At 43.9% G+C, this 27,155-nt stretch overlaps 1 protein-coding gene across 3 annotated transcripts in view; it reads left to right on the top strand.

Annotated features, from left to right (window-relative positions):
• Positions 1-27,155, top strand: part of LOC147105992 (UPF0606 protein KIAA1549) — a 319,715-nt gene that overhangs the window by 182,798 nt on the left and 109,762 nt on the right. For all 3 annotated transcript variants that reach the window (XM_086008618.1, XM_086008615.1, XM_086008617.1), the window contains exons 4-5: positions 12,229-12,406; positions 19,267-19,397. In XM_086008618.1, coding sequence (XP_085864744.1) covers positions 12,229-12,406; positions 19,267-19,397 — 309 coding nt within the window. The remainder of the gene's footprint in view (positions 1-12,228; positions 12,407-19,266; positions 19,398-27,155) is intronic.

Consider the following 27,155-nt stretch of genomic DNA (forward strand, 5'->3'; position numbering starts at 1 on the left):
GGCCATCTGCACAACCTGCCAGCTTTCGCCCATTGTAGAGCTAGACAAGGAGCTTGGTCACGCAATCATATTGTCTCAGACTGATCATGAAACTGGTGGTGTGGGGACAAATCACTGAAGTGAAACATGATGCTTGCCAACTTGATCATATAGGGCATCACAAGAAAGCACCACTCTCGTCCCTGTGCAGTCTGTTCCATCTGCCGCAGAACCACAAATTCAAATTGGTTAAACTCTTCTCTCCCTACCACCCAACCCCATGCCTCTTCCCACCCGCAAAAAACACAATTTCAGTGTCTGGTTATAAAATGGACTGATTACCAGGCACCTTGCCGGATAAAGAGGATGATCTTCTTGTAAATGTGTAGGTGGTCACTAAATGCAGACCATTAAGTGACTACACTTCAGAAATGCTTCATTGCTGTAAAGCGCAGTGGGACATCCCAAGTTCATGAAAAGCGCTATATGGCCAGGGAATAAATAGTTATAGAATAGGAGGGTATAAAAATGGTAACATTAAAGTGAGAGAACTACTATTAAAAATGAGTTAAACTGTCTGTACAGCAATGCACACAGTGTCTGCAATAAAACAGGGGAACTGGAGGCAATAATACATTGCGAGGAACCAGACATAGGGATTACTGAGACATGGCTACAGAAAAATCAGAACTGGGAATTAAACCTTGCAGGGTATATCACATTTAGAAAAGATAGGGGGAAGGGGAGGTGGAGTAGCTGTACTTATTAGGGATAACATAATGACAGTAGAAAAAAATGATGCAGCTATCTGCAAGACAAAAATAGAATCCGTGTGGACAGAGATAAAAGATAATAATAGTGGTAGTCTACAGATCCCCTAACAGTGGAAGAGAGGTGGTGGAAGAAATATGCAAACAAATTTAGGGAAATGTGTAAAAAAATAGAATAATCATAGGGGATTTCAACTACCCCGATATTAATTGGACAGAAGAGATAGGTAAATGGGATAAGGGAATGGAGTTCCCACAATGTGTGCAGGACTCCTTTCTAATTCAATATGTAAGAAGCCCAACAAGGGAGGATTTGCTATTAGATCTAGTAATGGGGAATGAACCAGAGCAGATAAAAGTAGGGAAACATCCAGGCAGTAGTGACCATCATATAGTATGCTTTAAGATAATAATTGAGAAGGACATAAGTATGTCGAAGACCAGGGTAACAAATTGGAGAAAAGCCGATTTTGCGGGGCTGATAATAGAACTTGGGGAAAATAAAATGGACAACAATGTTGGCAAACAATGGTGTAGGACGGCAACGGGAAATATTTAAAGCGGTGTTCAACAGAATCCATGGAAAATATATTTTGTTAAAAAACAAGAGCAAGCTAAACAGTAATGAGACACCATGGATGAATAAAGACATGAGGGAAAAATTGAGGGTAAGGAATGAGGCATACACTAAGTACATGGACAGCAGGGGAGAACATAAGAACATAAGAAATAGGAGCAGGAGTAGGCCAATTGGCCCCTCGAGCCTGCTCCGCCATTCAATAAGATCATGGCTGATCTGATCCTAACCTCAAATCTACTTTCACTCTCTATCCCACCCGAACCCATGTGATCTCCTGGGAGAGGCGAAAAAAACCAGATTAAAAACCCAATGTGCCAATTTGGGAGAAAAAATCTGGGAAATTCCTCTCCGACCCATCTAGGCGATCGAAACTCGTCCAGAAGATCACTCTGTCCCTGTATTTCCTACAGTACTTACCTTCTGTAAGAGGTGATCTCCACCCCAGCCAGGAACAGGCCCAATTTACTCTTGAAGGACTCCCAGCTGGCAGCCTGTTCCCGAGGCCTTCACTAATCACTGTGAATAGAACCATCTCCTGAAATCTAACACAGAATTAGAACACAAGAAGTAGGAGCAGGACCAGGCTACACGGCCCCTGGGCCCGCTCCGCCACCCACAGGGCCATGACCGATCCGAACCCAGCCTCATGTCCGATTTCCTGCCCGCTCCCCGTAACCCCTAATTCCCCTTCTAGGAAACTGTCTATTTCTGTTTTAAATTTATTTAATGATGTAGCTTCCACAGCGCTCTGGGGCAGCAAATTCCACAGACCTACCACCCTCTGAGTGAAGAAGTTTCTCCTCATCTCAGCCCCTTATTCTAAGATTATGCCCCCCTAGTTCTAGTTTCACCCATCATTGTGAACATCCTCACCGCATCCACCCGATCAAGCCCCTTCACAATTTTATATGTTTCAATAAGATCGCCTCTCATTCTTGTGAACTCCAATGAGTAGAGTCCCAATCTACTCAACCTCTCCTCATATGTCAACCCCCTCATCCCCGGGATTAACCGAGTGAACCTTCTTTATACTGCCTCGAGAGCAAGTATGTCTTTTCTTAAGTATGGACACCAAAACTGTATGCAGTATTCCAGGTGTGGTCTCACCAATACAGGTAGACTACCCTTTATCCGAACTTCCGAAAACCGAAACCCTCTAAAAACCGAAGGGTTTTTCAGTCAGCGTAAGTCGTGCGCACGACATGACCAGAGTGGCGCACGACTTACGTTGAGCAGAGGGTCAGCGTAAGTCGTGCGCACGACCTCCCGCCGACCCCCCCCGCGGAACCACCTGACTCTCTTCCAAAGGCTCGAAAGCAACGAGAGCTCTGAGCCCACGGCAGTGCCGGCCCCTGTTCCGACCGAGCACGACGACCTGTTGGTGGAAATGCAGAACTTCATTGCATTCCAGGCTAGCAGCGACGGACAAGCCACGACTGCGGACCCCCCCGCCGACCCCGACCCCCCCGCGGACCCCCGCCGACCCACCTTCCGAAATCCGAAATTTTCCGAAAACCGAAACACGGCTGGTCCCGAGGTTTTCGGATAAAGGATAGTCTACCTGTACCTTGTATAACTGCAGCAATACCTCCGTTTTTATATCCCATCCCCCTAGCAATAAAAGCCAAGATTCCATTGGCCTTCTTGATCACCTGCTGCACCTGCATACTAACTTTTTGTGTTTCGTGCACCAGGACCCCCAGATCCCTTTGTACTGCAGTACTTTCCAGTTTCTTGCCATTAAGATAATAACTTGCTCTATGATTTTTCCTGCCAAAGTGCATAACCTCACACTTTCCAGTATTATATTCCATCTGCCAAATCTCTGCCCACTTACTTAGCCTATCTATGTCCCTTTGCAGGTTTTTTATGTCCTCCTCACTCACTACTTTCCCTTCCATCTTTGTATCATCTGCAAACTTTGATATGTTACACTTGGTCCCTTCCTCCAAATCGTTGATATAGATTGTAAAGAGTTGGGGACCCAGCACTGACCCCTGCGGAACACCACTAGTTACTGATTGTCAGTCTGAGAATGAACCATTTATCCCAACTCTGCTTTCTATTAGATAGCCAATCCTCTACCCATGCCAGAATATTACCCCAATCCTGTGATTTTTTATCTTGAGCAATAATCTTTTGTGTGGCACCTTGTTAAATGCCTTTTGGAAGTCTAAAAACACTACGTCCACTGGTTCACCTTTATCCACCCTGTATGTTACGCCCTCAAAGAACTCAAGCAAATTTGTCAAACATGACTTCCCCTTCGTAAAACCATGCTGACTTTGTCCTATTAAATTATGTTTATCCAAGTGTCCCATTTCTGTCTCCTTGATAATTGACTCTAAAATTTTACCAACCACAGATGTTAGGCTAACAGGTCTATAGTTTCCAGCCTTCTGTCTACTGCCCTTTTTAAATAAGGGTGTTACATTAGCAGTTTTCCAATCTGCCGGGACCTTTGCTGAGTCCAGGGAGTTTTGGAAAATTATTACCAATGCATCCACAATCCCTACTGCCACTTCCCTCAAGACCCTAGGATGTAAGCCATCAGGTCCAGGTGATTTATCCGCCTTGAGTCCCATTATTTTACCGAGTACCACTTCCTTAGTGATTTTAATCGTATTTAGCTCCTCCCCCCCTATAGCCCCCTGTTTGCCCAGTGTTGGGATATTCTTAGTGTCCTCTACTGTAAAGACTGATGCAAAATATTTGTTCAGCGTTTTTGCCATCTCCATGTTTCCCACCATTAATTTCCCGGTCTCATCCTCTAAGGGACCAACATTTACTTTAGCCACCCTTTTTCTTTTTATATAACGATAGAAACTCTTGCTATCTGTTTTTATATTTTTAGCTAATTTACTTTCATAATCTATTTTCCCTTTCTTAATCAATCTTTTAGTTATTTTTTGCTGTCTTTTAAAGACTTCCCAATCCTCTATCCTCCCACTAGATTTGGCTACCTTATATGCCCTTGTTTTCAGTCAGATACTATCCTTTATTACTTTACTTAGCCATGGATGGCGGTCTTTTCTTTTACACCCTTTTTTCCTCAGTGGAATTTTTTTTTTTGAAAGTTGTAATATAACTCCTTGAATGTACACCACTGCTCATGTACCGTCTTACCCTTTAATCTATTTTCCCAGTCCACTCTAATCAATTCCGCTCTCATACCTTCATAGTCTCCTTTATTCAAGCTCAGTACGTTTGTTTGAGATCCAACCTTCTCACCCTCTAATTGAATATGGAATTCAACCATGTTATGGTCACTCGTACGAAGGGGACCCTTTACTAGGACATTTTTAATTAATCCTGTCTCATTACACAGGACCAGATCTAAGATTGCCTGCCCCCTGGTCGGTTCAGTTACATACTGCTCAAGAAACCCGTCCCTAATACACTCAATGAACTCTTCCTCAAGGCTGCCCTGCCCAATTTGATTTGTCCAGTTAATATGAAAGTTAAAATCCCCCATAATTATAGCTGTTCCCTTATTACAAGCCCCAACTATTTCCTGATTAATACTCTGTCCAACAGAGTTGCAACTGTTAGGAGGCCTATAGACTACGCCCACTAGTGTTTTTTCCCCCTTATTCCTTATCTCCACTCAAACTGTTTCATTATCCTGATCCTTTGACCCAATATCATTTCTCTGTATTGCAGTGATTCCTTCCTTTATTAACATAGCCACCCCACCTCCCCTACCTTCCTGCCTGTCCTTCCTGATTGTTAAATACCCTGGTATGTTTAATTCCCAGTCATGGTCACCCTGCAGCCATGTTTCTGTAATGGCCACAAGATCATACCCATATGTGGTTATTTTTGCCGTCAACTCGTCCATTTTGTTACGAATGCTACGTGCATTCAGATAAAGAACTTTCAAATATATTTTGTGACACTTAGTTCCTGCTTTTTCTCCTTTTACTACTTTACCTTTTACTCCATACATTCTGCCCCTTCCTGACACTCTCTGGTTTTTAATTCCCCCACTGCTACCTAGGTCTATGACCTTCTCCGTTGTCATTTTTATTATTTGCTCTCTAGAAACCTCCCCCCCCCCCCCCCCCCCACTAATTAGTTTAAAGCTCTCTCTGCAGCCCTAGTTATATGATTTGCCAGGATTTTAGTCCCAGCACTGGCCAGGTGAAGTCCGTCCCAACGGAACAACTCTCTCCTGTCCCAGTACCGGTGCCAGTGTCCCAGGAAGCAAAACCCATTTCTCCCACACCAGTCTTTGAGCCACGCATTTAACTCTCTAATTTTATTTATCCTAGCCAAATTCGCTCGTGGCTCAGGTAATAATCCAGAGATTATTACTCTTGAGGTTCTGTTTTTTAATTTGACCCCTAGCTGCTCATACTCCTTTAACAGAACCCCCATCCTTGTTCTATCTACGTCGTTGGTACCAACATGGACCACGACAACTGGATCCTCCCCCTCCCACTCCAAGTTTCTCTCCAGCCCAGAAGAGATGTCCTTGACCCTGGCACTGGGCAGGCAACACAGCCTTCGGGACTCCCGCTATCGACTGCAGAGAACCCTATCTATCCCCCTAATGATACTATCCCCTACCACTACAACATTTCTATTTACTCCCCCCTCTTGAATGGCCCCCTGTTCCACGGTGCTGTGGCCAGGCTGCTCATCCTCCCTGCAGTCCCCGCTCCCACCCCCACAGGGAGTAAGAACCTCAAACCTGTTTGACGAGAGCAAGGGCTGCGGCTCCTCCAACATTACCTCCTGGATCCCCGTACCTGCCTCACTCATAGCCAAACCGTCCTGTCCCTGACCACGGACTACATCTGGATTAATTAATTTCATAGGTGTGACTACCTTCTGAAACAGAGTGTCCAGGTACTTCTCCCCCTCCCTGATGTGTCACAGTGTCTGAAGCTCGGTCTCAAGCACATCAACATGGTGCTGGAGTTCCTCTAGCAGCAAACACTTGTCGCAAATGTATTCACCGTGAGCATCAATGGTGTCGACCGGCTCCCACATTTCGCAGCATTAACACATCACCTGCTCACCCATTTCTATATAATTAATTAAATTTCTTATTATTAGTTATAAAGACCCTCTGCCCCCGATATAGATGATGTCACAAGGGGTCAAGTGTTGCAGATGCTGGGGTCTTGACTCCACCTCATTGTTCTTTGATGTAATGTTTTCCTGACTGACCTGTTTGGACACCATTCACACCTTTGATTGCTGTGATTATCTCTCTGCCGAGGGGTGATAAAGGGCAGTTAGAAAGATTACCTGTAATCATCTGGCAGTTTTCTCTGACTATATATGCTGTGCCTGTATGCTTCTCTTCACTTGACGAAGGAGCAGCGCTCCGAAAGCTTGTGATTTCAAATAAAGCTGTTGGACTATAACCTGGTGTTGTGTGACTTCCTACATTTGTCCACCCCAGTCCAACACCAGCATCTCCACATCATCACTAGAGAATATAGGCCTAGTCTACTCAATTTCTCCTCATGGGACAATCCCCCCATCCCAGGAACCAGTCTAGTGAACCTTCGTTGCACTCCCTCTATGGCAAGTATATCCTTCCTTAGGTAAGGAGACCAAAACTGTACACAATACTCCAGGTGTGGTCTCACCAGGGCCCTATATAATTGCAGTAAGACATCTTTACTCTTATATTCAAATCCTCTTGTAATAAAGGCCAACATACCATTTGCTTTCCTAATTGCTTGCTGTACCTGCATGTTAACTTTCAATGATTCGTGTACAAGGACACCTAGGTCCCTCTGAACACCAACATTTCCCAATCTCTCAACATTTACTCTGCTTTTCTATGTTTCCTTCCAAAGTGGATAACTTCACATTTCTCCACATTACATTCCATTTACCATGTTCTTACCCACCCACTAAGATGTCTATTTCCCCTTGAAGCCTCCTTACAACTTACATTCCCACCCAGCTTTGTATCATCAGCAAACTTGGATATATTACATTTGGTCCCTTCATCTAAATCATTGATGTAGATTGTGAATAGCTGAGGCCCAAGCACTGATACTTGCGGTACCCCACAATTTACAGCCTGCCAACCCGAAAATGACCCGTTTATTCCTACTCTCTGTTTTCTGTCTGTTAACCAATCTTCAATCCATGCTAGTGTATTACCCCCAATCCCATGAGCCCTAATTTTGTTTAATAACCTCTTGTGTGGCACCTTATCGAATGCCTTCTGAAAATCCAAATACACCACATCCACTGGTTCCCCCTTATCTATTCTGCTAGTTACAACCTCAAAAAATTCCAACAGATTGGTCAAACACGATTTCCCTTTCATAAATCTGTGTTGACTCTGCCCAATCCTATTATTATTTTCTAAGCGCCCTGTTACCACGTCCTTAATAATAGATTCTAGCATTTTCCCTACTACTAATGTCAGGCTAACTGGTCTATAGTTCCCTGTTTTCTATTTCCCTCCTTTCTTAAATAGTGGGGTTACATTGTCATAGATTTAAAATAATTTGCAAAACAACTGGAGGGGAAATGAGAAATGTCTTCAACCCTCTGAAGATCTGGAGTGCATCACCTGAAAGGATGGTGGAATCAGATTCCACAGGGACTTTTAAAAGGCATGAGGAGAACATATGTGTAGGATTCTGGGGAAAAAGCTGGGGTGTGGGACTAATTTGGACAGTTCTTTCAAAGGGCCAGCACAGGCATGACTGGCCAAAAGGCCTCTTTCTGGGCTGTAGGATTCTATGATGCTAAGTTAGAAATGTATCGTGGATGCACATAAGAGTTCTGTTGGGCCACCATCCAGTCCTTTGTGCCTCAGGGGCCCAGGTCTGTCTCTGCGATTATATAAAATATGAAACAAGTCTGTAGTGTTTTGCTGTTTATATCATGGCAATAACAGAAGGAACAGGAATCATTGAAAACGTTAGCGTAGGTCAGACACTGTCCTTTCACCTCTGGGATCTGGATTTGGATCCAGCCCAGACTGATGGGTTGAAACTTCTCTCTCTCTCTCGTGAATGTCAATTTGGGTCAGTCTCACTCCAGATCCTCGTTGGGCATGGGCGCACTGAAAAGTTGTCATAAAATTGGGCTGTTGTGGGAAATAGAACTTTTGATGTTGGTGCTGAGGTGTGCTGTTGGGTCAGATGGGAGGGTAAAATCTTATCTGCATTAACAAAATCACAATATTCAAAATTTAGACTGAGAGCACTCTTGACAGTCTCTGCAAGCAAGAAAGCTTGAAATAAAGCATTGATCAGCAGTGGTTAGTTTTTTTAAAAAAGCTTTGTCAATAAATACTGGTACCTGTGGAAAAACTTCATCCGAGTAATGTAAGATTGGTGCTTATGCCTCCAAATCTTTTAAAAAGCTTTTCATGTTGCATACTGTAGTTTGAATAAGTTGTGTCTCATCGCACACTGGGCAAGACCTGCTGTTTAAACCAACCAAAGCATCATCAATGAATGCACAAGTGCAGCTGGCCACATATTCGCACACAAACCTCCTGAAAAGAACAAATGAATGGTTACCAAGGAAACCACTTTACCACACTGCTGCCATCTGTTGGCTGTTTATGTTTGTTTGACAAGGAAGACAAAATGGGATGAATGTAGCAATCGTAAAATGTTTGTTCAAATGTTCACAGACTTCTTTTGGAGTGTTTTTTAAATTATTGTGCCAGTGTTAAGTTGTGAATGCAATTGCATTTTTATTTTCTGTATTTGTAATCCAGGCTGATGACCTTATTCCTCTCAATTTTTCCCATTTCACATCCTGTTTGGCATCCACTGTTTTGCTCTCCTTAATGTAAAGTGTTTTGAGAAGTTTTCCTTCACGTAAGGTGTGCTACAGAATCATAGAAGTTAACACAGAAGGAGGGAGGCCATTTGGCCCATCGTGTCTTTGCTGGCTCTTTACCAGAATTCAAACCAATCCCATTTCCCTGCTCTCTCCCCATAGCCCTGTATTGTCTTCTGCTTCAAATATTTATCCAATTTGCTATAAAAGATACACCTGTCTCTGCCTCTACTACTCCGTGACAAAATATACACATTCCAGCAACCCTTTGAATAAAGAAATGTTTCCTGACCCCTCTCCTCTGTTGGTGACAATTTTATGTTAATGACCCACCCCTGTCACTCATTCTCCAACCAGAGGAAAGACTCTTTCCTTGTTCAACTTATCAAAGCTTTTTATAATTTCCAAAATCTACTGAATCTCCTCTTAGCCTTCTCTGCTCCAGTGGAAAACATCCCAGTATCTTGTCTATTCTCACAACGGAAGTTTCCCAACCTGGTGAATCGATGCTGAAAGCACTTTATTGTCTTTATGCCCAAACTGCACATAGTACTCTAATTGTGCTCTAACCAATGTTTTGTAAAAAAAAAAAATCATTACTTCTTCATTCTTTTATTTTATGCCCCTGTTTATAAAAGCCAAATGCTGTTGGCCTTTTTATGGCTTTATCTTGCACTTCCACTGCTAATCCACATCCTTCAGTATTTTTAAGTGTGAACTCCAATTCCTTGATTTCCTCCCAAAATGTATTAGCTCACGCTTCTCCACATTAAGTTGCATGTTCTTCATGTCTGCCCGTTTGGCTAACCTGTCTGTCCTCCTGAGGTTTCTTACAGTCCTCCTTTTGTGTCGTCAGCAAATTAACAGTACCTTCACCATGTGGATTGCAGTGGTTCAAGAAGAAGGATCACCACCTTCTCAAGGGCAGCTAGGAGTGGGCAATAAATGTTGGCCTTGCCAGCGACACTCATATTCCAAAAATGGATTTAAAAAAAATTGTGATACTACGCTCCATGTGCCCAAGTCCAAATCATTTATATAGAAGATAGGAGCAGGAGTAGGCCATTCGGCCCTTCGAGCCTGTTCCGCCATTCAATGAGATCATGGCTGATCATCCAAATTCAGTACCCGGTCCCTGCCTTCTCCCCATATCCCTTGATCCCTTTAGCCTTAAGAAATATATCCAACTCTTTCCATACCCATGGATTGGCGGGTAGCTAATGTTACCCCACTATTCAAAAAAGGTGGTAGAGAAAAGGCGGGGAATTATAGACCGGTAAGCTTGACATCGGTAGTGGGGAAAATGCTAGAGTCCATTATAAAAGATGTAATAGCAGAGCACTTGGAAAGCAGTGACTGGATCGGACAAAGTCAACATGGATTTACAAAAGGTAAATCATGCTTGACTAATCTACTGGAATTTTTTGAGGATGTATCTGGTAAAATAGATAAGGGAGAACCAGTGGATGTGGTGTATTTGGACTTTCAGAAGGCTCTCGATAAGGTCCCGCATAAGAGGTTAGCGTGCAAAATTAAGGCACATGGGATTGGGGGCAAGGTATTGACTTGGATAGAGAACTGGTTGGCGGACAGAAAGCAAAGAGTTGGAATAAACGGGTCGTTTTCCGAGTGGCAGGCAGTGACTAGTGGGGTACCGCAAGGATCGGTCCTAGGACCCCAGCTGTTCTCAATATATATTAATGATCTGGACGAGGGAATTGGATGTAATACCTCCAAATTTGCAGACGCCACAAAGCTGGGTGGGAGGGTATGCTGTGAGGAGGATGTCGTGAAACTCCAGCACGATTTGGACAGGTTGGGTGATTGGGCAGAAACATGGCAAATGCACTATAATGTGGATAAATGTGAGGTTATCCACTTTGGTGGCAAAAACAGGAAGGCAGATTATTTGAATGGCAATAGATTGGGAGAAGGGGAAGTGCAAAGAGACCTGGGTGTTCTTGTACACCAGTCGCTGAAGGTAAGCATGCAGGTGCAGCAGGCGGTTAAGAAGGCAAATGGTATGTTGGCCTTCGTAGCAAGAGGGTTCGAGTACAAGAACAAGGATGTCTTGCTGCAGTTGTACAGGGCCTTGGTGAGACCACACCTTGAGTATTGTGTGCAGTTTTGGTCGCCTTACCTGAGGAAGGACGTTCTTGCCATGGAAGGAGTGCAGCGAAGATTCACCAGGCTGATACCTGGGATGGCAGGAATGACGTACGAGGAGAGATTGTGTCGATTGGGCTTATACTCACTGGAGTTTAGAAGATTGAGAGGGGATCTCATCGAAACCTATAAAATTCTGTCAGGCCTGGACAGACTAGATGCAGGAAGGATGTTTCTGATGGCCGGGGAGTCCAGAACCAGGGGTCATAGTCTAAGGATAAGGGGTAAGCCATTTAGGACTGAAATGAGGAGGAATTTCTTCACCCAGAGAGTGGTGAACCTGTGGAATCCTCTGCCACAGAGGGCGGTGGAGGCCAAGAACAAAAGTAAACCCAGCACGGAACCCTGGAGTACACCACATCCAATCCGAGCAGCACCCTTTTACCCTAACCTAATGCAGAATTGCAATAGTTGTTATTTGACAGAGCAGGAGCTTCTCCCAAATGTTCTACACATTTCTCCTTTAGTCACCAAAAATAGTTTGGCCATCCATCACATTATAGTTTATGGAATTTTACTGTGTGTAAAATGGTTGCGGTACTTACCTACATAATAGTCACTGCACTTGAAAGTAATTCATTGTACTTGGAGCTCTTTGAGATAGTTGAGTGGCATGATAAAGTGCTCCTTTTAAGGCTCATCCCTTTTTCAGAGATCAGTGCGACGTACCTATCTTCTTACCATACCCCATGATCTCTCTTCTTTCCAGAAGCATATCCAATTATCTCTTAATTTCATAAATATCCATCTGAATGACTGACTATTCCTGATTCTAATGCACCATTTTATATTTACACAAATGGTTGAATGTGTGCTATGGAATAATATTCCACCAAAGTATGCTTTTCATGTTCAAAATCTCTTGTAGAAATGAAATTTTCAGAAATAAATAATTGGGCTGTATTGAATGTCGTTTTTGCTCTGTTTGATTTTTTTTTTCTTGTCCAAATCCAGGTTCTCCGAGCGAATAAAGAGCTCACGTTCATGGTGACCGCAGGACCTGTTGTTTTTTCTGGACCAGCTGTGCTTAATTCTCTCACTCGAACCACACTTGTTAGTGGCAACTCTCCACTAATCCTTTCCCTCCAGCCAGCTCTGGCTGTGCCAGACCACCAGGCGAGGGTTCAAATTGGTGAGGGTCTCCAATGTGTTGGCTGATTCAGTGGCAGACTGTTCATGCTCAAATTGTGTACCTTGTTCAAGATTTTTGGCATCTACATTTAGTTCAAGAATCTTATCACATTAAGCTGTCATGGGGTGACACATTAATATTGGGTCACGTTTCAAAAATAAAAGGGATTATGGAGCTCCTTTGATGTATTGAGTCACGTGATGTGGTAATGAGTCACTCAGGCCAGAAGGTTCCAGGTTCAAAATCCAGTCTGTTCTGAGTTAGCGCTACTATTGGTCTCCGCACCTCTGAACTAGGAAGGAGAAAGGATTAGCCAGGGTTCCCACTCCTGATTGCTATCCAATGATGTCAGCCCAGGCTCAGTGGGAGTCAGAAAGTTGTGGGTTCAAGCCCACCAGAGATTTGAGCACGTAATCTACACTAACAAAAACTTGCATTTATATAGCGTCTTTAACGTAGTAAAACACCCCAAGGCGCTTCGCAGGACCATAATCAAACAAAATTTGACACGGAGCCGCATAACAAGATATTAGGATGGAACTTGGTCAAGAGGTAGTTTTTAAGGAACGGCTTAAAGGAGGAGAGAGAGGTGGAGAGGTTTAGTGAGGGAATTCTAGAGCTTAGGGCCAAGGTGCCAACATCAAAGAGATTTCTTAAGACCCAGAGTTTTCCGTCCATTTTAGATCACCATTATCAAGCCAACACTGCCATTCACTGTCTGGAATTGACCCCCAAGCAATGAAAAGTGGCTGAAGGTGACATGCTGTGCCATTGTAATTGCCTCATTGAGCTGCTAACTCCCTGTTATTGCTGTAACCCAAATGAGAAAGAAAGACTCGTATTTATATAGCGCCATTCACGACCTCAAGGCGTCACAAAATACTTTACAGCCAATGAAGAACTTGAAGGGTAGTCACTGTTGTAATGTGGGAAACGTGAAAGGCAGTTTGCTCACAGCAAGCTCCCACAAACAGCAATGTGATAATGACCAGATCATCTGTTTTAGTGATGCCAGTTGAGGGATCAATATTGGCCAGGACACTGAGAACTCCCCCGCTCTTCTTTGAAATAGTGCCGTGGGATCTTTTAATTCCAACTGAGAGGGAAGACGTGGCCTCGGTTTAACGTCTAATCCAAATGACGACACCTCCGACAATGCAACACTCCCTCAGTACTGCACTGGAGTGTCAGCCTGGATTATGTGCTCAAGTCTTTGGAGTGGGACTTGAACCCACAACCTCCTGCTTGCAGCCCACTTTGTTTTTGGTCAAGCAATGGCCACAGAGGCTTGTTCCTCCTTGGCCTTTACAGATCTTCCACAACCAGAAGGGAAAGTAGCAGTCATGAGTTTATTGTTATTACTTGGCTTGGGCAATACTGTGGAACCCAGTCTCCGTGTACAGGATATTACAGATATGCTTCGAAAAGTGACACCAACTCAATATCGGATCCCTCTCAATCCACAGGGGACTTTTAAAAATAAAATTGTCTACTATAAGTATATTTCCATAATTTGTTCAGATGCTGGAACCGACACTAATTTCACCCAATTTCCGGAATAGCAATGGCCAATTCTCTAAATATAGAAATTTCCCTTTTGTGTTGGTCTCTGTTTCTATGACTCAATACTTGTAACATCTTTTAAAATTGAATTTGGAAAGGAACAGAGGCAGGGAATTTATTTGTTAGCAGTGATTAGGGCCACATGCCAACGCTGATGAAGATGTGCTCCTGTTATTATAATACATGCACTGGTTCATATGTCTTGTAAAATCCCTTTGTGCACTTTTTAATGCAGTCACCAACCCATTTAAAGTAATAACATCAACAAGTTGCATGTATATAGCACCTATAATGTAGAAAAATGTCACAACATACTTCACAGACAAAGATAAGACTGGCGGTCAAGCCATTCTGGGCAAGTTAAAGGAGGTGACCAAACAGGTGGGCTTTAAGGAAACTTTTAAGGGCAGAAAAAGAAGTCGAGAGATAAAGGGTTTTAGGGAGGGAATTCCAGGGAATGGAATCATTAAGAGCAGGAATAGACCACTCAGCCGCTCGAGCTTACTCTGCCATTCAATTAGATCATGGCTGATCTTTGTTCTATATTCTTGACATCCCTACCTAGCAAAAATATCTCTCTCTCAGTCTTGATATTTCCAATTGACCCTCAGCATCCACAGCCTTTTGGGGAGAGAGTTCCAGATTTCTACTACCCTTTGTGTGAAAAAATGCTTCCTGATTTTGCTCTTGAGTGACCTGGCTATAATTTTAAGATTATGTCACTTTGTTTATGATTCTCCAGCAGAGGAAATGGTTTCTCCGTATGCACCTTATCAAATCCTTTTAACATTTTAAACACTTCGATTAGATCACCCCTCCACCTTCTATACTCAAGGCAATACAAGCCTAGTCTAAGCAACCTGTCCTCATAATTTAACCTTTTTAGCCTCGGTATAATTCTGGTGAACCTGCGCTGCATCTCCTCCAAGACCAGTGTATCCTTCCTGAGGTGCGATGCCCAAAACTGAATGCAGTACACCAGATGGGTCTGACCAAGGCTCTATATGACTGAAATATAACTTTTTCCCCATAGTATTTCAGCTCGCTTGAGATAAAAGCCAACATTGCATTAGTCTTATTGATTGCTTTTTGTACCTGTCCATCAGCTTTTAATGATTTGTGTAATTGGACTCTCAAATCTTTTTGCTCCGACACAGATTCTACCTTCTCAACATTTAGAGAATACTCAGATTTATCTTTCTTGGGTCCAAAGTGGATGACCTCACTTGCCCACATTAAACTGTATCTGCCATAGTTTAGCTTATTCACTTAATCTGTCTATGTCCCTTTGCAGCGTCTAGCTCCCATCTGCACTACTTCCTGTCGCTCCTAACTTAGTGTCATCAGCAAACTTGGATATACAACTCTCTTCTTTCATTCAAGTAATAATTAATATATATGGTGAAAAGCTGAGGCCCAGTACAGATCCCTGAGGAACATCACTCATCACATCCTGCAAATCAGAGTACCTACCATTTATCCCTACTGTCTGCCTCTTACCTCGCAACACAACTCAAGGCTACCCCCAATTCCATGCACTCTCATTTTTGCTAATCTCTTGAGTGGAACCTTATTGAATGCTGTGTGGAAGTCCATATAGATAATATCCCTAGACACTCTTCTCTACCTTTATTAGTGAGCTCCTCAAAAAATTCAACTAGATTAGTCAGTCAGACTTAAAGCCATGTTGGCTTTCTCTGATCAGCTCAGTAGTATAATGAAGTGTTTATTATTAACGCCTTCTCTGTGTATAATGGGTCTAAACAAAATCCTGTTGGCACAGTAAAAGAACCCATTTTATTGTATCAGATCTTAAACCACATTTGTGTGCATAATGAATGCAAAATGGTAATCCACTGAACATGACACTTGAGGTGGGTCCAACTCAACGTTCCCTCTAAGCTGCGTGGCTATGCAACTTTCTGCCGGCCAAAAACAAAAATTAGGGGGAACATTGGGACTGCAACTTCATTTACTGCTAGTGGCGTGGCTTGTGAATTGTTTGGTTCCAGCCCTTCATTGGCTGAATTGCATATTAATTGGCTTCCAGTTGAGCTTTGTTGAATGTGAATTATTTGAGGTATATCTGCTGTTAACATGTTCAAGAACAACAGAGGTGTCATGATAACAACAGAAAATGCTGGAAAAACTCAGCAGGCCAGGCAACATCCGTGGAGAGAAATTAAAAGTCGACGTTTCGGTTGTTGCCTGGCCTGCTGAGTTTTTCCAGCATTTTCTGCTGTTATTTCAGATTTCCAGCATCTGCAGCATTTTGCTATCGTACAGAGGTGTCATGATGTTTGGTGCCAAATTACCACCTTTAGACTAGAACCTGCCAAATTCTGCCGAAAATAACGAAAGCGTGTGTGATGCTGAAGTGTAAAACATTGAGGATGTGAATAAGTCGCAAGAGTAAGCACTGATCTATTTCTGTTCTTAGCCTAACCTTGAATGTCAAAGATTGTCTGTAAGAGTCCATTGTTGCTACTCACTCGAGCCCTTTTCTGATTTGCTCTGACTAGACTGTTCAACATTCAGCCACTTTCACAGCCTCGGGTGGTCGGTCGCCTTAAAATATTTTATTGTAACATTGCGGCTTTTTCATGGGGTATGAACAACAATTTTTCAAACATTCTTCTGCCTTCTAGTCCCAGTGGCCTAACCCTTCCAAGGGTCCTGATACTGCGTGTGCCCTTTGAACTCTGTTCTTTTGTGTGAGAGAGACGAGCAGAATTGTTGGGTGTGATGTTGGGAACGTTTGTGCCTCCCTTGCAGAATGTAATTTAGAAGAAGTGCAATTTTATTTTTAAGAACATCATTAATAGGAGCAGGTAATATGCCGGTGGAAATACTTTGCTATATGTGCAGCATCACAGAGGTAAAGGAGAAACGCCACAAGACTGATCCCGCCAAACCACAGAGGTTTTAATATACTAATTGATACTCTGTAAGTCACACAGTAAGTCAGAGAATATGGTTTCTCTCTTGTCTTCGTATTGCTGTTTCTCTGTCTCCTTTTTTACTTCTTTCTCTTCTCTTCATCTCTGCTCCTAACTTCATTTTGCTTCTCTCTCTCTCTCCTTTTGGGTGGTGCATGGCGTGGTGTGGTGTGATGGAGAAAGAGCCACCAATGGCTGAAAGCTGCATTTGGGGTTGTGGGAAAATTGTAGCTCTCAGCTGCTTAGGTTCCGCCCCTTCCTGCAATCATTCATGCTTTTCCCCACCCTCTCACTCGCACTACATCTCCTACCCCATCACCTTCCCATTACCCTTTCCCACACCTACCACTCTCATCACTTCCCTTACCACTTCCACTTTAAACTACCTGCTCAATCCCTGTATCGCCCCCTTCCCCTCACTCATGTTGCTCTTAACTCGCCCTCCACTTCCTCCCACCCTATGGCTGGATAGCGAGAGGCCAGTGCTACTGTAATCTTCAATTTGTTTTCCTCTGACCCTCCAGTCCTATCTTTAATAAGACATAAAATATAAACTTTAGAAAACAACAACTGCGGATCAAAGAGTTTCAGAAGAGATTTTGAGTAATTTGTGGGGAAAAGGCCTTGGAGAGGGTGCATAGGAGATTTACTAGAATGGCACCAGGCACGAGTGACTTCAGATATGTGGAGAGACTAGGTAAGCTGGGATTGTTCTCATTCGGCAGAGAAGGGTAAGAGGAGATTTAGTAGAGGTGTTTAAAATTATGAAGGGTTTTGATAGGGAGATACTGTTTCCACAGGCAGGAGGGCCGGTAACCAGAGGACACAGATTTAAGATAAATGGCAAAAGAACCAGGGGGGAGATGAGAAACTTTTTTACACAGTGAGTTGTTCTGATCTGGAATGCACTGCCTGAAAGGGCGGTGGAAGCAGATTCAATAGTAACTTTCAAAAGGGAATTGAATAAATACTTAAAAAGGAGAAATTTTCAGGGCTATGGGGAAAGAGCAGGTGAATGAGAGTAATTGGATACTTTCAAAGAGCTGGCACAGGCACGATGGGCCGAATGGCCTCCTTCTGTGCTGTTTGATTCTATGATTCTAAAACAATATAGCACCACCTACTGGCCAGATTGTGTACCTACAGGTGATACATTTATATTAGCAGGGTCCATTATAAATGTGGACATAGGAATTTATAATAGATCAAAGTTGACACAGAACTGTGACAACATTTTTTTGAATGAAGGTGATTTTCTGACCAGCCTCACCCTTGGAGATAGTTGTTCCCTGTCATGGATACCCATAATCTAGCCTACTTCCTTTCACAGAAATATGGGGCCGTATTTTGCGACCCCTGTGGGTGTGTACGAGGTGCGTAGGGGCTGCGCAAGTTCCGGGTTTAGGCATGCGAAGCGCATGCGCTAAAACCCGGCACTTGTGATCGGCCAAGAATCTTCTTGACCGACCCTCCGAATCCCCAGGAAAAGGGCCTCTTCTTCTTACGGGTGGAGAGTTGAGCTATTTGCCCAATTTCCACCTGCTGAAACACGCGTAAGAATTCCACGGCCTAAGGCCTGCTTTTACCAGCATAAGAGTTTTTAAAAAAATAGAAAAATAAAATTTTATCACTCACTTATACACTAAAAACCCTTTCCAAAATGGTAAGTTTATTTTTTAGCTCCGTTAAAACATCTAAAAAAAATTTCAAAAAATTACATTTTTGTTTAAAATATTTAATTAAATGCCATTTTAATTAATTTTATATATGTAATTAAAAAAAAAATAATTTCATGTGTTCGTGTATTTTTTAAGTCATTTCCATTCATACTTATGACCGTTCCGTACGTACGGAATCCCCATAAGTATGAATGGGGATTCCCTTCTTTCATTGGTTGGGCGCTTGCGAACTGCATGTGCCCCTGGGATACGTGGGCCTCTACGCATTTCAACCAGGAGAGGCCCAGGATCGCGAGCCTCCGTATCTCCTGGACCACCAGGTAAATGCGTAGAAATTTGATGATCGGAGGGATCCGCCTGCGGGAAGCCTCCAATTGCATGGACTGTATTTCACTGGCAAAATCTTGGAATCTAAAAATATAATTTGGCTTTGAGTGACCACAGTCGGCTCTGATCATAGGGAATCATAGGTTCTTTCTTGTGTGTAAACAAGGCTTTTGCCTCTCATGTAAAAACAGGCTGTATCATGCAATATGATCCCCAGAAAATGGTGAAATTCCTGAATCCCAGGCACCAAAATGCAATTTAACTCTTTCACTCCTTATAAACCAGTGGCTTGCTCATGATGCATTCTATGTACTTCAAAAATGACTATCTAATCTCTCTCCTTCCTCTTCAGTTCTGCAGTTTGTCCCTCGTTATGTTGATGTGAGATTTTGCAACTTCACGCAGAGAATTGAGAAAGGATTGATAATGGCATTTACAGAAGTGCGCAGAAGACGACAAGAAACAGAAGGTTTCACTGTCCAGGTGAGTTTGACTTGTCTGGGGGAAACCTAAGAAGATTTAAAAAAAATAAGAATTGAGAGAACAGCAACTTGTACATATATATTATTATTTCCCAAGGCACTTCACAAGAGACGGGTAAAATCAGACACTGATCAAAAATTGGGTGAAGTGTTAGAGGAGGTGACTGAGCAAATTAGAATTGGTAGGTGTTTTGAGGGTGGAATGCGAAATAGTAAGTCAGATAGATCGAGGAAGAGAATTCTCCTTGAAAGATGCACAGATGGTGGGGTAGAGGAAGAAATGTACAGTCAAGACTTGGAAGCGCAAAGTGTGCAAGTTGGTGTGCAGGGTCAGATGTGGTGCAGCAGTAGGGTGGAGCGAGACCATGGAGGGGTTTGTAGACAAGGATAAGGATTTTGAAATCAAGATATTGGGCAATGGTGAACCAGTGGAGATTGGCGAGGACAGTGGTGATAGGCGAATGGGGTTTAGTCCAGGATAAGATTGGTGAGGACAGTGGTGATAGGCGAATGGGGTTTAGTCCAGGATAAGATTGGTGAGGACAGTGGTGATAGGCGAATGGGGTTTAGTCCAGGATAAGATTGGTGAGGACAGTGGTGATAGGCGAATGGGGTTTAGTCCAGGATAAGATTGGCGAGGACAGTGGTGATAGGCGAATGGGGTTTAGTCCAGGATAAGATTGGTGAGGACAGTGGTGATAGGTGAATGGGGTTTAGTACAGGAGAAGATTGGCGAGGACAGTGGTGCGGAGCGCGTGGGGTTTAGTACAGGAGAAGATTGGCGAGGACAGTGGTGATAGGCGAATGGGGTTTAGTACAGGATAAGATTAGTGAGGATAGTGGTGCGGAGTGCGTGGGGGTTAGTACAGGAGAAGATTGGCGAGGACAGTGGTGCGGAGTGCATGGGGGTTAGTACAGGATGAGATTAGTGAGGATAGTGGTGCGGAGTGCGTGGGGGTTAGTACAGGAGAAGATTGGTGAGGATAGTGGTGCGGAGTGCGTGGGGGTTAGTACAGGAGAAGATTGGCGAGGACAGTGGTGCGGAGTGCGTGGGGGTTAGTACAGGAGAAGATTGGCGAGGACAGTGGTGCGGAGTGCATGGGGGTTAGTACAGGAGAAGATTGGCGAGGACAGTGGTGCGGAGTGCATGGGGGTTAGTACAGGATGAGATTAGTGAGGATAGTGGTGCGGAGTGCGTGAGGGTTAGTACAGGATAAGATTGGTGAGGACAGTGGTGCGGAGTGCGTGGGGTTTAGTACAGGAGAAGATTGGCGAGGACAGTGGTGCGGAGTGCGTGGGGGTTAGTACAGGAGAAGATTGGCGAGGACAGTGGTGCGGAGTGCGTGGGGGTTAGTACAGGAGAAGATTGGTGAGGACAGTGGTGCGGAGTGCGTGGGGGTTAGTACAGGAGAAGATTGGCGAGGACAGTGGTGCGGAGTGCATGGGGGTTAGTACAGGATGAGATTAGTGAGGATAGTGGTGCGGAGTGCGTGGGGGTTAGTACAGGAGAAGATTGGTGAGGACAGTGGTGCGGAGTGCGTGGGGGTTAGTACAGGATAAGATTGGTGAGGACAGTGGTGCGGAGTGCGTGGGGGTTAGTACAGGAGAAGATTGGCGAGGACAGTGGTGCGGAGTGCGTGGGGGTTAGTACAGGAGAAGATTGGCGAGGACAGTGGTGCGGAGTGCGTGGGGGTTAGTACAGGAGAAGATTGGCGAGGACAGTGGTGCGGAGTGCGTGAGGGTTAGTACAGGAGAAGATTGGCGAGGACAGTGGTGCGGAGTGCGTGGGGGTTAGTACAGGAGAAGATTGGTGAGGACAGTGGTGCGGAGTGCGTGAGGGTTAGTACAGGCTAAGATGCAGGGTCTGAGTTTATAGACGAACCTGTATACGTTGGAGATCCAGAAGCCATTGAGGCAGGCACTGGAAAAGCTGAATCTGGGGGTGACAGAGCCCAGGATCAGCAACGATGGAGGTAAGTTAAGGATGTAGTTGAGCGACTTTGGGAAGGTGGAGAGAGACAGTCCTGGTGATGAACGGTCGGGCAGGACACCAAAGTTGTGCACCATGGAGTCTAATCTTGGTGAGTATCCTGGGAGGGGGATGGAATCAGTTTAAGTTTGTGGGATTTATGGCAAGAATTGAATAGGATGACTTTGATCTTGCCAGTCCTTAGCTGGCAGTAGCTCTGGTGTAAGACAGGCAGTCAACACGACGAATCGATGGTGGTGGTGAAGTGAAGTGTCAACAGCGTACATGTGGAAGCAGTCTCCTTGCTTGTGGAGAAGTAATATTTAAATATACTTCAGTGCTGTTCTGCATTGTCAGAAATGGCATCCTTCTGCTTGTTCCAGTGATTGAAGATCGTACCGAACAAGAATAAGTGAACTACTCTTCAGCTCATTCCTATTCATACGATCTTGCTGTGCACAAAGAAATGGCTAGCACTTGGTCTACAGAATAATCACTGCCATTTCCCACTCCAGAGACTTCAGCATAAAATCTAGGCTGAAACCTCAGTGCAGTACTGAGGGAGTGCTCCAATGTTGGAGGTGCCGTCTTTCGGATGAGACGTTAAACCGAAGCCCGTCTACCTGCTCAGATGGATGTAGAAGATCCCATGGCACTATTTTGAAGAAGAGGAGCGGGGAAGTTCTCCCTGGTGTGTTGGCCAATATTTATCCCTCAACCAACAACATTAAAACAGATTGTCTGGACAATGGGCTGGAATTTACTGCAACTGGCGAATGAATGGTGCCCGCCATTCGTTAGACTTGCCCATTTAATTCCCATGAGCTTTTTTGCACAGCAAGCTGCTGCAAGTGGGAGATTGAAACAGCGCAGCGCCCTCTACAGGGCATCTGGAACCTGTGAACAGGACAAGCTATTGTGTATTTCCTTAACCAATCAAACTGAATCATTGCTAATAAGCAGCGCAGAGTTTGAACGAGGAAGTATAAGTTAGAATAGTGAATTCAATGTCAAATCAGGTATAGCAAGCGAAGTGAAGAGAGGGAAAGAAAGATTAGATTAAGTGAGAGGAAAAAAGAGACAGAATCAACTATTAAAAGCTGAAGGAATGAGACCCCACACTTGTAATAGTTAGTTTTCAGTGCCAGAGAGGTTGTTTGGCAGTAATTAAGACTTGCCACGCCGTTAAAAAGGGTCCTTAGACTTAAATGTGGCAAGTTTAGTCTGTGTTTACGACATCAGTCAGGAACTTCACACCGTTGAATATATTTGAATGGGGAGCCAGACGGCGAGATGCTATTTTTGCGCAGCTTAGAGAGGAGTGACATATCTCGGACAGCAACTTCCGGATTTTCACATTTAACTGAGCATCTGCCCTTGCCTGAAGTTGCTGTCTGATTTGTGGATTAATAACAGTGAGCGCTGTTAGCCTCACCATTATTTTTACAGTAAATTCTGGCCCATTATTGTATTGCTGTTTGTGGGACCTTGCTGTGCGCGAAGTGTCTACGTCTTACCCTAACTTATAACAATGACTACACTCCAAAAACTACTTCATTGGTTGTAAAGCGCCTTGGGAGGTCCTGAGGTCATGAAAGGCCTTATATGAATACAGGTCTTTTTTTTCCAAAGTAATTTGAGATGTTTCTGAGAAATGTGATAAGGCATCATATAAACCTAAATCCTTCTCTTTCTTTAAGTTACACATACTGTTTAAAAAAAAAAAAAAAAAAAAAATTGGTGTTTATCTCGGCATCTTTTATTATCCTTTTGTTATCTTCAGATGTGTGGTACCAGATGATGCATGTATAAATGAGGAAGATTAGAATAGATAGGAGAGCTCTCTGTCCAGATAGAGGAAACAGGCGTGGAAGGTAAACGCCATTGCACTTGATTTACAGGGGTGCAGCTTGTCATGCAAGTTGTTGAGAAGCCTCGGACCTTTCTTTGTGGATTGCCTGGTGTGGTCTATCTATTTAATGGTGGATTGTGCTGTGCAAAATCACAAGGTAACTGGACGAGGAAGGCCATTCAGCCCATCTTGGTTCATCCAAAAGGCATTCGGTAAGGTGCCACATTAAGGGTTGCTACGCAAGATAAGGGCTCATGGGGTTGGGGGGAAATATATTAGCATTGATAGAGGATTGGTTAACGGACAGAAAACGGCGAGTAGGGATAAACGCATCATTTTCAGGTTGGCAGGCTGTAACTAGTGGGGTGCCGCGAGGATCAGTGCTTGGGCCTCAGCTATTTACAATTTATATTAATTACTTGGATGAAGGGACCGAGTGTAATGCATCCAAGTTTGCTGACGATACAAAGCTAGGTGGGAAAGTAGCAGGACGCAAAGAGCCTGCAAATGGATATAGACAGGTTAAGTGAGTGGGCAATAAGGCGGCAGATGGAGTATAATGTAGGGAAATGTGAGGTTATTCACTTTGGTAGGAAGAATAGAAAACAGAATATTTTTTAAATGGTGAGAAACGATTAAATGTTGGTGTTGAGAGAGATTTAGGTGTCCTAGTACAACACAAAGTTAGCATGCAGGTACAGCAAGCAATTAGGAAGGCAAATGGCATGTTGGCTTTTATTGCCAGGGGGTTGGAGTATAAGAGTAAGAAACACTTGCTACAATTGGTGAGACCACACCGGGAGTACTGTGCACAGTTTTGGTCTCCTTACCTGAGAAAGGATATACTTGCCTTAGAGGCAGTGCAACGAAGGTTCACTCGATTGATTCCTGGGATGAGTAGATTGGGCCTATACTCTCTGGAGTTTAGAAGAATGAGAGGTGAGCTCATTGAAACATATAAGATTCTGAAGGGGATTGACAGGGTAGATGCTGAGAGGTTGTTTCCCCTGGCTGGAGAGTCTAGAACTAGGGGACATAGTCTCAGGATAAGGGGTCGGCCATTGAAGACTGAGAGGAGGAGGAATTTCTAAACTCAGAGTTGTGAATCTTTGGAATTCTCTACCCCAAAGGGCTGTGGATGCTCAGTTGTTGAGTATATTCAAGGCTGAGATTGATAGATTTTTGGACTCGAGGGGAATCAAGGGATATGGGGATCAGGCGGGAAAGTGGAGTTGAGGTAGAAGATCAGCCATGATCTTATTGATTGGCGGAGCAGGCTCGAAGGGCCGTATGGCCGACTCCTGCTCCTAATTCTTCAGGAGGGATAATAACATAAGGTTCCCCCGATTGCAGCATTCAATTGGTTATTCAATGATTTCAAAGGATTTTGCCTTCACTAATTTATCTGGGAGTCCATTTTATGTGTTGATCACTCATATGAAGAAAATCTTCCGATTTATTCATCCTAAATTGCCTTTCTTAATTTGAACTAGTGAGCTCTTGTCCTGCTGCAGTTTGTCGCTTCTCGGATCAGTTGGTCCTTTAATGTGGGTCTAACAGGGATACTGAGGAACACCATTCCGTTTGAGTAACGTGACACTGCACATTCTGTGTTCCCTTTCAAAGTGAAGACAACGTTGAAATAAAAGTCCCTTTTGATAGTTTAGGAAAAGAGCCCAATATATTTGGAATGGAATGTGGCTCTGTACACTAGCCTTTACCAAAAATTAAAAGGATTTCTCCTGGACTAAAATAGAAATTCCCCATAGTATTTAGGCTTGAAATATTCTGGTTAATAAAATTTAATTAGTAGGAAATAAAATTGGAATATAGGAAAAGAAAGTAGGAGAGGATTGGTAACCTCCTGCAATACAGTACAAAACATAATCAGTAAATGCTTTGCCATCTGATAGATAATTTATTTTAATAAGAGTATATTGCTAACTGTACAATCATTGGGGGAGAAACTCGGTATAGCCCTATTTGGGGCGCTAAAACTTTAAAAGTTGAAAAATTAGCGCCAGACGCTAATCATTCTCTCCTCCTACAAAATTCAGTTTTAGCGCTCCAAGAGGGAAGTGGATCGCTAAATCAAGCGCTAAACATTTCTCTTAGGGCGCTAAAGGCCAAGAGCGGGGCGGTAGCGGCAGAGCGCTAAACAATTTCAAGCGCATTGTAAACGGCACTCTTTCATCACAGAGGCTGCTTCCCTCGTTTAAAAGGAAGGGCCAGTGATGCTGCACAAGCTAGTTGTCGTCAGTTCTGTTTTGCAAGGCAACCTGGGCGACTGCCATTACAGCCCCAAGCACACTCACAAAGTGGAGAGCTTGGACATCTTGCACCAATGAAACATTAAAAACGTTGCGCAGGCACCAGACTGATGCAAATAATAAAGGTTGCACTAGCTGGAAAGCATTCCCTTTAATTACCGTTCACGAAGCGGCTAGCCGAGTTCACAATGCCTCCTCTTGCTCGCGTTGTAGTCGCGATAAAACGGGGTGCGAGTGAATTTCCCATACGGGGCGCTGCGCACTTTAGGACGTCACGATCTGCAAGGTGTTGGAGGCCCAGGCGCTAAGAATTAGTGCCAGGGTTAAACCGGCAATAAAGTTCGCGGGTGCCGCTGCATTCGCCGCACCCTGGCGCTAACCCCTTAACGCCCCTGCCAGGCGCTAACATACCAACTTTCTAGCCCACTGTTCAAGCATCAAACAGGGTAATTTGTCTGAAGAATAACACAGATTCACCTGTGGAAGGCTGCACACTCTTAATTGTAGCAAGTTAATAGACTCAAAACTAGATTTAATATAACAAACAGACTTTTCAAACATGCATCAGCTTTGTCAATAAGATTTACTTTGGATGACTCGACCAAAGTTATGACATCAATACACACAGGCTTCTCAAAATGGCCACTGGACCTCTTCTTTCTGGAGAGAGGACATGAGGAAACCTGACCGGCGAAGGGTATAATCACCTGGTGGACAAATCTAGCTACTGCTTGGCACCATAGAGACATTCTCTTATCTGGCCATGGGAGCAATATCGATTTTGACACTACAGCCTGCTTTTATTTGGTTGTTGGTTTCCTCCTCTCACTGGCAGATGTGGACTCCTTCATAAACTGTAGTTCCACAGAGCATGGTTTCCATGTGGCACCTTGCCTGACTGGTCATTCTGTGTGCGAGAGCATAGACAGTGGGTGGCGGCTGGCTCTTGAGTCATGGGAGTGGAGGGAGGTGCTAGCACCAAGGGTGATCCTGTCCTGATTCAGAGTTCACGTACGCTCACTTTCCAGCATGGGGCACTAGCTAGCAAGCGAGAGCTCTGCCTGATTAGTCCCTCCTGAACCCCCAGTTGTAGCCCATCAGCTGCTGCCTTGTCTGAGATCAGCCAACTCAGCACAGGCCAGGGATCAAACTGGGGACCTCCTGATCTTTATGGCTCAGTCAACGCAGTAAGGGAAGGTTTTCCCGTAGTTTGATGGAAAGTTCTGAAATAGGGTGAACTGCAGATTGATAATTCACATGTATTGTCACTCCAGGAAGAAAATTGTTACCAGTAGTTAAGATGAAGAGTATCATTTGGATCCTGGTTTTAGGTTTCATTTAAAAGACATGTGGTCTGGGCAGCACAACACAAAGTGACGAGTGTATTGGGTCAGTTCGGATGTCCTTGTTGACAAAATGCTTCAGCACACCAGGGCTCATGTGATATTCTCTATGTTGGGTAAGGAATTTAAGTTTTAATCATGTTTTGAAAAAGAGGATAAAATTAGCTTAGCTGATTAAGATGTCGATCGCTGCCATTACAGCCCCAGGCACACTCACAAAGTGGCGAGCTTGGACATCTTGCACCAATGAAACATTAAAAACTTTGCGCAGGCACCAGACTGGTGTAAATAATAAAGGTTACGCTAGCTGAAAAGCATTCCCTTT

The sequence above is a fragment of the Somniosus microcephalus genome, chromosome 16 (genome assembly GCF_052327205.1).
Source record: "Somniosus microcephalus isolate GS21.2 chromosome 16, FLI_Smic_1.0, whole genome shotgun sequence".
NCBI lineage: Eukaryota > Metazoa > Chordata > Chondrichthyes > Squaliformes > Somniosidae > Somniosus > Somniosus microcephalus.